This window comes from Mustelus asterias, chromosome 17 (genome assembly GCF_964213995.1).
Source record: "Mustelus asterias chromosome 17, sMusAst1.hap1.1, whole genome shotgun sequence".
Lineage (NCBI taxonomy): Eukaryota > Metazoa > Chordata > Chondrichthyes > Carcharhiniformes > Triakidae > Mustelus > Mustelus asterias.
The window spans coordinates 10,592,745-10,605,277 of NC_135817.1; the positions used below are offsets into that span (position 1 = coordinate 10,592,745).

At 44.5% G+C, this 12,533-nt stretch overlaps 1 protein-coding gene across 3 annotated transcripts in view; it reads right to left on the reverse strand.

Moving 5' to 3' along the window:
* The window catches only part of LOC144506315 (ankyrin repeat and SOCS box protein 9-like), a 66,030-nt gene that overhangs the window by 25,484 nt on the left and 28,013 nt on the right, over positions 1-12,533 (reverse strand). For all 3 annotated transcript variants that reach the window (XM_078232265.1, XM_078232266.1, XM_078232267.1), the window contains 2 exons: positions 7,753-7,903; positions 1,432-1,566 (listed from right to left, as the gene is read on the reverse strand). In XM_078232265.1, the coding sequence (XP_078088391.1) occupies positions 1,432-1,566; positions 7,753-7,903 (286 nt within the window). The remainder of the gene's footprint in view (positions 1-1,431; positions 1,567-7,752; positions 7,904-12,533) is intronic.

Below are 12,533 nucleotides of genomic sequence, written 5' to 3' on the forward strand. Positions count from 1 at the left end.
TGGGCCCGATTCTTCCATCCAAATGTGTACGTTTTTTGGCGTGAGGGGTTGGGAGATGTGTGTGCCGGCCATTTCATGTTCCTGATGCATGCGTGTCTCCCACAGCCGGAGAGCAGGAGCAGCCAGGACCGCGCTGGAAACCGGTGGGAAGACAGGTAAGTGATTTAAATCTGTTTTTAATCTTATTTAAATGTCATTATCGGGACCGGGACTGAATTCTCCGGGCCCGATAGCATGTCCCAACCTGCCAGGAGTATTTCACTCCGGTGGGGCTTAGAGTAGCTCTCCACTTGCGGGAGACATCGCTGAAGTGAAGGGGGGAACCAATTGGGGTCCCCTGGGGTTTGGGCAGCAGCGGGGGGGAGTGGTGGTGCCCCCTGGGTATGGGCTCCCTAGCAGTGCCAGCCTGTGTCCGCTGGCACTGTGCCTATGCCCGGGGGCACCTTGGCATAGCCCATCAGGCGGCGAGCAGAGGGTGGGGCCTAGTGAGTGGGACCAATGGGGGGGCCTATTGTGGGCAGGGCCTAGGGGCGATTGGTGGGGATGGGGGGGTCCCGCTGCCACTCTGTAGATAGGATCGGTCAGGGCTGGAGGGAGGCCAGCGATCAGGGCGGGCTGGGGTGGGGGTGGCGGGTGGGATCTGCCTCACGAGGCAGGGGGGGGATCGTCACTGCTGGAGGGCTGGAGATTGTGGTGCTCTGGGACGGTGGGGGAGGGGGGGTCGGAACTGGCCCAGGAATGCTTGTGCGGATTGCGATCGGGCCATGGGGGTGTCGCGAGGGGCAGCAGTGTGAGAATCAATCATAGAAATCCTACAGTGCAGAAAGAGGCCATTCGGCCCATCGAGTCTGCACCGACCACAATCCCACCCAGGCCCTACCTCCAGATCCCTATATATTTACCCACTAATCCCTCTAATCTACGCATCTCAGGACACTAAGGGCAATTTTTAGCATGGCCAATCAACCTAACCTGCACATCTTTGGACTGTGGGAGGAAACCGGAGCACCTGGAGGAAACCCACGCAGACACGAGGAGAATGTGCAAACTCCACACAGACAGTGACCCGAGCCGGGAATCGAACCCAGGTCCCTGGAGCTGTGAAGCAGCAGTGCTAACCCCACTGTGCTGCCGTGCCACCCAGTGTCCTGGGCTGGCCAATAAACTGCAGGCTGACAGTTCGGGGCCACTGCGCATACACAGAGTTCTGGAACTGTAAGACTCCGGCTTGAATAGACCCCGCCCCCCCTGAGCTTGTAATGATATTCACGATTGTGACCTCTGCATTGCACAGTGTGGGGAGATTCGAGTCTGAACTCCCACTGAAAAAACAATCGTGATTTACATCCGTTTTCCCGCAAATTCAGCACTTAGAAGTTTTTTGGGAGAATCGGGCCCTATGATGCTAAGTATTAGAACAAAGAGATTTACCTGAATTTAGGAGATTTCTCACGCAGTCCATCTGATGATGTTCACAGGCTACGTAAAGGGGTGTTCCCAGATGTGTGACGTTGTGATCAACAGGCACCCCATGATTCAGCAAGGTTGTCATGCAGTGTGTGTGACCTGCAATTATATTGGGAAAGTAGTTTACACAAAGCAGTCCAGATTATTGTTGATCCTGATATCTCCCAAACTGCTGAGAAGATCGAAACATCGGAACCATTTAATTTATGATGGCGCGCTGAGGGGGTCAAGGACTTTTCTTGAGATTTTCCCCGAGGGCAACCTTTTGGTCTTCAGGAGCTTCTTTCTCATTCTCATTGAACTCTTTTATCACACAGTATTGGTGTTGAATTTATTTTGGGGGCTTCCTTCTTCAGATGGAACAGCATGGTGGTTAGCACTGCTGCTTCACAGGGTTCAATTCCTGGCTTGGGTCACTGTGTGTGTGGAGTTTGCACGTTCTCCCCTGCGTGACTTTCCTCCCACAGTCCAAAGATGTGCGGGTTAGGTGGACTGGCCATGCTAAATTGCCCCTTAGTGCCACAGGGACTAGCTAGGGTAAATGCATGGGGCTGTAGGGATAGGGCCTCGATTGGGATTGTGGTCGATGCAGACTTTATGGGCCAAATGGCCTCCTTCTGCACTGTAGGGATTCTATGATTCTAGCACAAATACCAAATACTGGACATTAATCTTTTAACTTGGAATCTTTAAATAAGATGCTTCTGTTAATTTATTATAAATAAATCCCCCATATTCTTTCCAAAATGAAAATTCTAACTACCTGGCAAACAATAACTTATTAGAAATGAATCTCCCTTTTAAAAAAATGATCATAATTAATTAGCACGCTCCAGCATTCTTTGGTTTTGTTCTGCCAATTTCAAGTTTCTTTCCCGTCAATACCTCTGTTTAAAGTGCGTGTTGACAAGCACGCCAGGATACTGACTTGCAAACGTCGATTTGTGTACCAAGAGAATTACACAGAAAGCGAATGGTTTAATTCACACAGACTTCACATTTCTACCCATGGCAGGGTGGGGTGTATGTGGAGGAGGATCCCCTTATACGCCTGCTCCTGGGCATGGCCAATTGGACATTAACAGGTCCAGGCAAGGGGCGACCGAGGGAATTGTCTGACCCGACTGTCTGCCCCTCTACCGTGGCTATGTTCGTGGTCAGGCAACCTTGGAGAGGGTACACGTCCAGCGGCACGCTTCGGGTCTTCCATGCCCAGTGGGCACCACAGGGGCTCGGGTGTATCATTTTCCCCAAGAATTACACTTTAATTTAATTAGTTAATTTACCTTTTGCTATTTTATGTTAGTCACAGTGCCCCAGGAGCTGCTGTTTCCCCTTCTCATTTGTGCTTAATTCATTAATTTTCATTTTATTCAAAAGAGTATAACCCTGGTGCCTTTTGTTTAACTTATTATTTATTAAAAGTTTATACTTCGTATTTCAATGATTTTTGTCCCAAGCTAATGCATTTTCTTGTAGGATGAGCTATGCTTTAATGAGACGTAAATTGGAACCTCTTACCACAGTAGCATCCTGGTGTGATGATACTGTGGTCTTTAAGGACTGTATTTTTATCATGTTTCTTGTAAGGGACATGTTTAAAATTCAGCTCTGTTTTACACGGTGCCAATTTGTCTGGGCAACAGCAGTTCAAATGTTGAGAATGCAGGATAATGACTGATTTTAGCTAATGGCATCTTTGTTTAAAAAGAGTTAATGTATTTGTGTTTACTTAGGTTTCCCTTGGGGTTTCAGAGTAGGGTTTTGATTAGGTTTATTGACAAGAAAGCTAGTAATGTGCTAATGGGAGGAGCTAAACTTGCAGGGATGATACCCAGTTTCTCTTTTATTTTAAAAACATTCAGTTTCTGCTTAGTCCTAAAAGAAGCTGGAGGTGTCTTTCTGTTTCTCTCTCTCTGCAGATTGCTATTTGTGGCTGTCAGAAGTGGACAGAGAAAGAACGGCTACAACAATGATTTAACAACAGTAATGGTAATAATGGCTCTAAAATAGCTTTTCTGGCTGAGAGTTAAGCAGGCTGGGATTTTTGGTCAACTTATAATTAAAACCAGATGCAGGTCGTAAAGTTGCACTACTCTGGGAGCTATGATCTGAAGCTTCCAAAGGGAACTTCTAAGGGAAGTTGTTTATATTGACTCAGACACTGTGGCTTTGAATTTTATTACTGTTATGTGTGGAGCATGCAGTTTGAACTAAGCGTAATGGTGGCGTTCGCAAGTAATTTCATTCAGGCCATGTGATTGGTTTCTGGTTACACAGTTGGCTGGATGACAGAGAATCTTCTGGAAGCGAGTGGAGGATTTGTAGATAAATGACATTGCAGCCTTTGTTTGGCAGCGATAACTCGCAAGAGACTAACTGTCACAAGACATGTACCCTGAAGGATGCCTCAGAGAAGAAGATAGATTCTACATTGAGGATATTTCTTGGCCAAGGTTTTTCCTAAACTCGGTGGTATCCATTTTCAGTTAAAAAATTAAAGTTGATGTTCAGTTAATGTGCAGTTAAGAGTTGAAGTTCAATAAAGAGTTAAGGAGTTGCAACTGTTTATGTTTGAGTTGGTACCAGAAGCATTAAATAATGCTGGGCAGCATGATGGCACAGTGGTTAGCACTGCTATCTCACAGTGCCAGGGACCTGGGATCAATTCCAGCCTCGGGTCACTCTCTGTGTGGAGTTTGCACGTTCTCCCTGTGTCTGCATGGGTTTCCTCCAGGTGCTCCGGTTTCCTCCCACAGTCCAAAGATCTGTGGGTTAGGTTGATTGGCCCCAGTGTCAGGGAGATTAGCAGGGTAAATAAGAGGGGTTACAAGAATAGGGCCTGGGTAGGATTGAGGTCAGTGCAGACGCGATGGGTCAAATGGCCTCCTTCTGCACTATAGGGATTCTATATACTATGAGGAAATAAAGAAACTGTCCTTGTTTGTCTCATTAAACTGGAATGCTTGCAAGGTGTTTAAATTAAAAGCCGAGTAACACTCTCTCTTCAGAGGTGTTTAAAAAGCTCGAGTACAAGTGCATAAGCCTGTGTGTTGCTAACTGACTTTGAAGAGGAGTTTTAAGTCTGTAAGAGGGATATTGCTTGAATTGGAACTCATAGGGATAGGTTAGCAGTTAAGGAATGTATTTTGCCATGTTTAAGTATTGTTCAAATGTTAAATTTTAAGCTAATTAATTTATTATAGTTAAACTTTATTCTAAAATAAAGTTTGTTTGAAGAAAAGCTTTCTAGTGTGCCAAAAGAGTCACAGCTGGAGTGAAACCCTTATCCTCACATAAATGCCAAAATAACAAACACCTTGTCTAGTTTAACTTCATAATATACCTTGGGGTTTCTGATCTTGTGCTGTAACTCTGGTTACATTAAAGACATGTGCCACTTCATAGAGGTGGTTAGCTCACTAACCGTACCCCAGTGTCATGCTTTTTACAATAGACAATAGAAAATCCGTATACAAATATAGAAACAGACAGAGGTGTGCTGACCGTCTAAAGTATCTTTAATGCACTTGTGCAGCCTGAGAACAGACCAGAAGCTTTAATCCGGTCACCACATTTAGGGTTAACACAGAAACATTGAAAATAGAAGCAGGAGGAGACCATTCAGCCCTTCGAGCCTGCTACGCCATTCATTATGATCATGGCTGATCATCAAATTCAATATCCTGATACTTTCCCCATAACAAAAAAACACTTGGAATTAAATAATGAATTTCATCATCAAATAAAAGATACAGCTATAGGTAAGAAATCTACTCTAATCTTTTCAAACATATACATATTAAAGTGTGAAGAAGTGTATTTAAAATGTGTCCCAGGCTCCCAATGTGTTACAACAGATATTTGAATGACTTATAGGGTATTCTGACACATATATAAGCAGAATTCAATACGTACCCTCCATTAAACTTAAACCCACAACACACAAGGAACATGATAGAGGCATGGTACAAGAAAACAATAGACATAATCTGGCAACATAAGTTTTTCCAAAATAGTGACAATGGGTCTGTGTTTTGGGGGATTCAGAGTCCAGGATTTGGAGGTTCAGGATTTGGTGGTTTTTGGTTTGGGTTTTGGAGTTTCTGGGCCCTTGTTTTGGGTGGTTCAGGTCCATGTTCCATGCGATCCATGTCTGTGTTTTGGGCACTCCAGGCCAGGTGGGTCTGGGTTTTCTCTGCTCTGAATCCAGGTTTTGGAGTGTAGGGGGTTTCAGGTAATGAGATGTCCAGATCCAGGCTGTGGGAACTCAATGTCCGTGTTTTGTGGGTTCCAAGTCTAGATTTTGTGGGGTTTGTGTCTGTGTTCTTGCATGTCCGTGTTATGGTTCTCCCAAATTGGGATTCCGGAGATCAGAGTCTGGATTCTGTGTGATCAAGTAAGGGATTTGGAGATCCAAATTTGTGGATCTTAGTCCAGGTTTTCATGGGCAGGAACCATTTCTTCCCTCCCTCCAAAACAGAGTCCCTCACAAAGTGATTGGTGATCGCGGCAACAGGACCAGTCAGGATTACTGCTCCTGTTCCTCCAATCACAAATTCTGGCTCCTCCTTGTGTGAGAGTGTCATTTCCCATTTGTTGCACCCAGCTTTGATTTTTCCCAGGTTTTCGAGGGATAATTCACCCCACGTACTTTGATGCTTTTCAATCCCTGCAGTTAACATTTAATACAACAGAAAATTTAACATTATGTATAGAACGCTGCTCAATATGGGTTCTTGGCAGCAGTTTAGTGTGCAGCAAGATCTCAGTCTTGCCTGCTGATCAGCAGAGTGAGGGGCAACAGGAGAACACATAAAACATCCCAAAAAGCTGCATCAAAACAATTGTCCAACTCTAGGGCGGCATAGTGGCACAGTGGTTAGCACTGCTGCCTCACAGCGGCAGGCACCCGGGTTCAATTCCCGGCTTGGGTCACTGCGGAGTCTGCACCTTCTGCCCGTGTCTCCTCCGGGTGCTCTGGTTTCCTTCCACAGTCTGAAAGACATGCTGGTTAGGTGGATTGGCCATGCTAAATTCTCCCACCGTGTACCCGAATAGGCGCCGGAGTGTGGCGACTAGGGGACTTTCACGTTAACTTCATTGCAGTGTTAATGTGAGCTTACTTGTGACACTAATAAATAAACTTTAAACTAACCCTGATATACCACATGGTCATAGAAAGCAGGAACAGACTAGAAATATTTCCCTGCAAGAAACCGCGGTTGAGTCAAAATTGGTGAGATAATTAGCTTTTAGCAAAAAAAAATGGACTGAGTTGCAAAATGTGATCCCCAAAAACCCATTATTCTCTATAAAACAACTTTCATTCTATTGGGCCTGAAAAGTCATGGCAATTCTCATAGGATATGATCCAATCTGCCTTAGCCACCTGTGGAATAGCATTCTTTCATTTCGCCGACTTGACACTTTCAGGCTGGAATTCTCCGGCCATTCTCGTCAGCGGGATACAGTGAACCCCACTGCAGGTTTTTCAGTGGCAGGTACGGGAAAGCCCATTGACAGCGCTAGAGAATGATAGGCTGCCTCCACTGCTGCGAAACATACAGGGGAGGGGCACGGAAAATCCTGCCCTCAGTTTCTCCCTCAATCTATCCTAATAGTTTCCTAATGAGGCTGTTGATTTGTGTTTATTTAGAAGGCACTTTTTGATAGCCCCAGGGACTGAAGCGGCTGTTTCAATCCCACATCCATACACCTGAGAGAGGGAGAATCACCATTAACACCATGTGGGTTACCATTGACCAGAAACTGAACTGGACCAGCCACAGGCTTTCAGTGAGTAACTCACCTCCTGACCTCTCAGAGCCTGTCCACCATCCACAAGACCTCAGCAAAGAGCTGCAAGAGCCTGCATTTAACAGGTGACAGAGACCCTCTTCCACAGGCCATTAGGCTAAAGACCAATTCTTTGTGCAACAGAGAGACAGGTCTCTCACTCTCCACGTTCCTAGGTTTTGGGAGGCTAGTGATGAATTCCATGGGCCACTGAAGGCTCCACTGAACAAACACATCACTTTCATATACACTTGCTGCATGGGTTAATTATCCATAGCTAAACTGGTCCTTAAGGTTAATATTACAGAATTAGAGCTACTTTACAGTGAGCTTTGTTTCAATGAATATAAATCAAATTAGTCAGCCTTGACACAGTTTCCCTGCACCTATCAGCAGTCTAAGGTTTGATATCTTGGAGTCCTGTGGTTTGGAATGTATGTCGCGTTTACAGTGAGAGCCGCAAGATTGTGTTTTTGGATCACTTACCTCGCTTTACTGCTTCATGGATGGGTGAAGCTAATGCACATTCTCCTCGGGGCTCAGCTCCTTGTTGTAAGAGCAGATTCACACATGCCTCACTGCCACTGTAGCATGCATTATATAGTGGAGTGTTCCAGTCCACTGTAGCTATATTCACCTGGCAGAAAAATAAGGTTGATGCCCAAGTTTATGTTAGTATTACCAGCTTCAGTGTGACTATTTATAAATGCTGCCTTCACATCAGTATGTGCTCACGCTTCAGTTTAAGAATACAGATATCCAGACATTTCAATAAAGTAACTAGTTACATCCAGTCTGAAAATGTAAATCGGGCTGCTAGATTGACAGTCAAAAGTTGCGTAGTTAAACCCAGACTTATTCACCTTTATCGTTCAATGAAGACTGCAACTGCAATTGTAACTGCCTCTGTACTGCTCGGAACAAAAACCTGGAAGGAAAGGATTAATCAGACAGCCCAGTCCTTTAAAATTAAATCATTGTGCCGTTTTGTTTCAAGTACGCAGTCCCTTTAAATTTTTGGCCTGGCCACTCACACATTGTTTACCGACAGCAAGGCCTTGGCGTCCACAAATGTTTAACTCATATTGATTTCTCTCCACAAGCCAGTAATAGTAACCTTCAGCTTCTGCCTGTTGAGGAAAGATCGGTCAACTTAGCCGCAGTAACAAATCGGGCTTAATGCACATCAGGAATGGAGGCATCTTCCAAACGCAATGTGAATTGGTAGTTGCTGGGTTGACACCAGCAATGAGAGAGACGGCCGTAAACCCAGACAAGAACTTGGGCTCTCTCACTGGTTCCACATGCCCCCTTCTCCTCTACCATTGTTCCCCTTGTGTGACACAGATGAAGAGAAGGCTTTGGCTTTGACAAAGGGTCATCTGGACTCAAAACGTCAGCTCTTTTCTCTCCTTATAGATGCTGCCAGGCCTACTGAGATTTTCCAGCATTTTCTCTTTTGGTTTCAGATTCCAGCACCCCGCAGTAATTTGCTTTTGTTTTAGCAGTCGGGGGCCTGGGCTGATGTGTGTGAAAAGTTATTGCTAAGCAAGAAGGGAAGGAGCTCATTAACATTCACTGAACATGGAGCTGGAAGGAGTAACACAGAAACTTGTGGAATGCCACTTAGAAAGGGGTACAAAAAGACATACAAAAAGTGAGTGTTGGAACAGAGACTTAAGATTAGTCTGCAGCTTCGATACCAAACTCGCAACTATGATGGGGCTTGAATCCTCTGACTAAACTGGCAAAGTTTGGTTGCAAATGGCAAAAACAGAAATGCTGGAAGAACTCAAGGTCTGGCAGCATCTGTGGAGAGAGAAACAGAGTTGATGTTTCAAATCTGATGTTTCAAATTCTTCTTCAGAGTCATATCGGATTTGAAATGTTAACTCTGTTTCTCTCTCCACAGATGTGGCCAGACTTGTTGTGTTTTTCCAGCAGTTTCTGTTTTTATTTCAGTTTGCCAGCATCCGCAGTATTTTATTTGTACACTGGTTGTAAGTAATCCTTCTTTAAGTGTATATTTAAGTCTACTTAAAGTAGCTGTGATAATTGAAACTCAATGTTACACTTTATTGCTGAGAATGCACATGCTTACCTCTCCTCTGACAACCAGAAATTAGAAACTGAGGTTTTGGATTTCAGATGCTTAACTGGGGTACTTGTTTAGTCAAAATACTGACACCATTGACATAGATCATAGATCTATGAATATGCCTTTTTCCAACATCGCAAATCATACACGCACCCAATGCCCTTAACCCCACCAGCTAGACCTCCAGGGTATCAGGAAGATGCTTTCCATTGGATGATTTTAGGGCAGCATAGTGGTTAGCACTGCTGCTTCACAGCTTCAGGGACCCAGGTTCGATTCCGGTCTTAGGTCACTGCCTGTGTGGAGTTTGCACATTGTCTGCGTGGGTTTCCTCCAGGTGCTCCGGTTTCCTCCCACACGACAAAGGGTTAGGGTTGATTAGCCATGCTAAATTGCCCCTTAGTGTCAGGGGGGGTTAGCAGGGTAAATAAGTGGGGTTACGTGGATAGGGCCTGGGTGGGATAGTGGTCGACGCAGGCTCGATGGGCTGAATGGCCTCCTTCTGCATTGTAAAGATTCTACGATTCTATTCTGTGATTTACTAAGGAACACAGCTATACATCTACAAATGCAAAATAATGCTGGAAATCTGAAATTTAAAAAATATGCAACAGGTTAGGCAGCATCTGTGGAGAGAGAAAGAAAGTAACATTTCAGATCAGTGACCTTTCATCAGAACTGGGGAAAGTTAGAAACGTAATAATCTTTAAATAAGTGAAAGGATTGGTTGGGGGGGGGGGGTGTAGAAAAGAGCAAAAGGGGAAATCTGTGATGGGGGGGTGGAAACACAGATTAAATGACAAAACGATTGGCAGCGATGGCCGAGCATGGGTCAAGCAGCCAGCCACTATAAGTTGAGTGGGATCTTCCCAAGTGTAGAGTGGGCCACAGATATACAGTACAATAAATTAAATCAAGTACATGTAAATCATCATCTGGTAGTACAGAACTTGAGCATTCCTTTTTTTGTCGAAGCTTTTTGTCTTGCACTCACCACTGCTGAAGCTAGTGTTGAAACAAGTGCCCAGGTCAGCGGCAGAAGCAGACCAGATACCCACCTCCAGAGAAAGGGGTTGAGAAAGCACATCTTGGTAAATGACACTACTACAGTTTAATAAGGAACTTCAACAATAAACTCAATTGATCTGGCTTTGGTGAATCATAAGGTCCATAAATTAAGAGTTTAACTTAAAGAAGTATTAACAAAAAACCAGGGAATCACGTACTGACCATTAACCAATTGATTCACAAAGGCCATAAGGCAGCCCAAAATGATGTCTGCACTACTTATGGGTCGTTGGTGTTTAAACAGACACGGGAAAATCTGAGACAAATTTCATTAGGGATCCATGTGGATTACTAATGAACAGTTGACCAACCTGTCTAGAAAGTCAGGGTTGAACTGAGTTGCCAGCTCAGGGGTTTAATTCACGTGTATTCAACAAATACTGAATGTGCCATGAGAAACTTGTTCGACAGGGTCTTAGCAATCCTGGTTCTGACAGAATTAACACCAGTATGAGCCTTTTATAGAGTAGAGAATATAGGATAATTAAGAAGGGATTATTATGGGAGACACCAATGATGTGCCACCACATAGAGTACAGAAAGAGGATTAGAGTAGGGTCCTCCACAGTTGTGTATCCCCACCCAATATACAAGATGAGAGGGGCCAGGCGTGTCAGAGTCATAGAGAACGGAAACAGGCTCTTCGGCCCACCATGTCCATGCTAACCATTAAATACGTCTCTATACCAATTCCATTTACCAGCACTTGGTCCATAGCCTACAACGCTTTGGTGATTTAAGCGCTTGTCCAGTTATTTCTTAAATGTGAGGATATTTGCCTCCACCACCCTCTCAGGCAGCATGTTCCATATTTCCATCACCCTCTGGGTGAAAAAATATTTCCTCAGATCCTCTCTAAACCATTTAAACTCCTCGCCTTAAACCTCTGGTCTTAGATACCTCTAAGAGTTTTAACAACACCAGGTTAGATACCTCTGCCATGGGGAAAAGATTCTTACGATCTACCTTATCTATGCCTCTCATAATTTTGTATACCTCTATCAGATCCCCCTCAGCCTCCTCTGCTCCAGGGAAAACAAACTCAGCCTATCCAGTCTCTCCTCACAGCTGAAACTTTCCATACCAAGCACCATCCTGGTGAATCTCCTCTGCATCCTCTCCAGTGCAATCACATCCGTTCGATAGTGTGGCAATCGAACAAACACAATATTCCATCAGTGACCTAACCAATGCTTTATAAAGTTGTACCAAGACCCCCCTGCTCCTATATTCGATGCCCTGGCTAATGAAGGCAAGCATTCCATATGCATTCTTCACCACCCTATCTACCTGTGCTGTCACCTTCAGGGATCTATGGACTTGTACCCCAAGATCCTTTTGTTCCTCAATACTCCCTAGGGACCTACCGTTCATTGTGTATATCCTACCCTTATTAGACCTCCCAAAATGCATCACCTCACACTAATCAGGATTAAATTCTATCTGCCATTGCTCTGCTCAATTTACCAGCTAATCAATATCTGTCTGTAGCCTCAGACTACCCTCCTCACTACCAATAACACCACCAATTTTTGTGTCATCTGCAAACTTACTAATTATACCTTCTACGTTCATATCCAAGTCATTGACGTATATAATGAACAAGGGGTCCCAGCACCAATCCCTGTTGTACACCGCTGGTCACAGGCTTCCAATCACAAAAGCAGCCCTCCACCATTACCCTTTGCCCCCTCTTAACAAGCCAATTTTGGATCCAATTTCCCAACTTGCCTTGGATCCCATGGGCTCTCGCCTTTTGAACCAGTCTTCCATATGGGACCTTGTCAAAGGCTTTACTGAAGTCCATGTAAACCACATCAACTGCACTGCCCTCATCAATATATTTAGTTACCTTTTCAAAAAACTCAAATGAATTAGTTAGACGGTATCTCCCACCAACAAATCTATGCTGACTATCCTTGATCAACCCCTGCCTTTTCAAGTGCTGATTGATCCTGTCCCTCAGAATTTTTTTCCAATAATTTCCCTACCACTGGCGTTAGACTAACTGGCCTGTAATTACCTGGCTTACCCTGGCTGCCCTTCTTGAATAAAGGTACCACATTAGCTATCTTCTAGTCATCTGGCACTTCACCTGTGG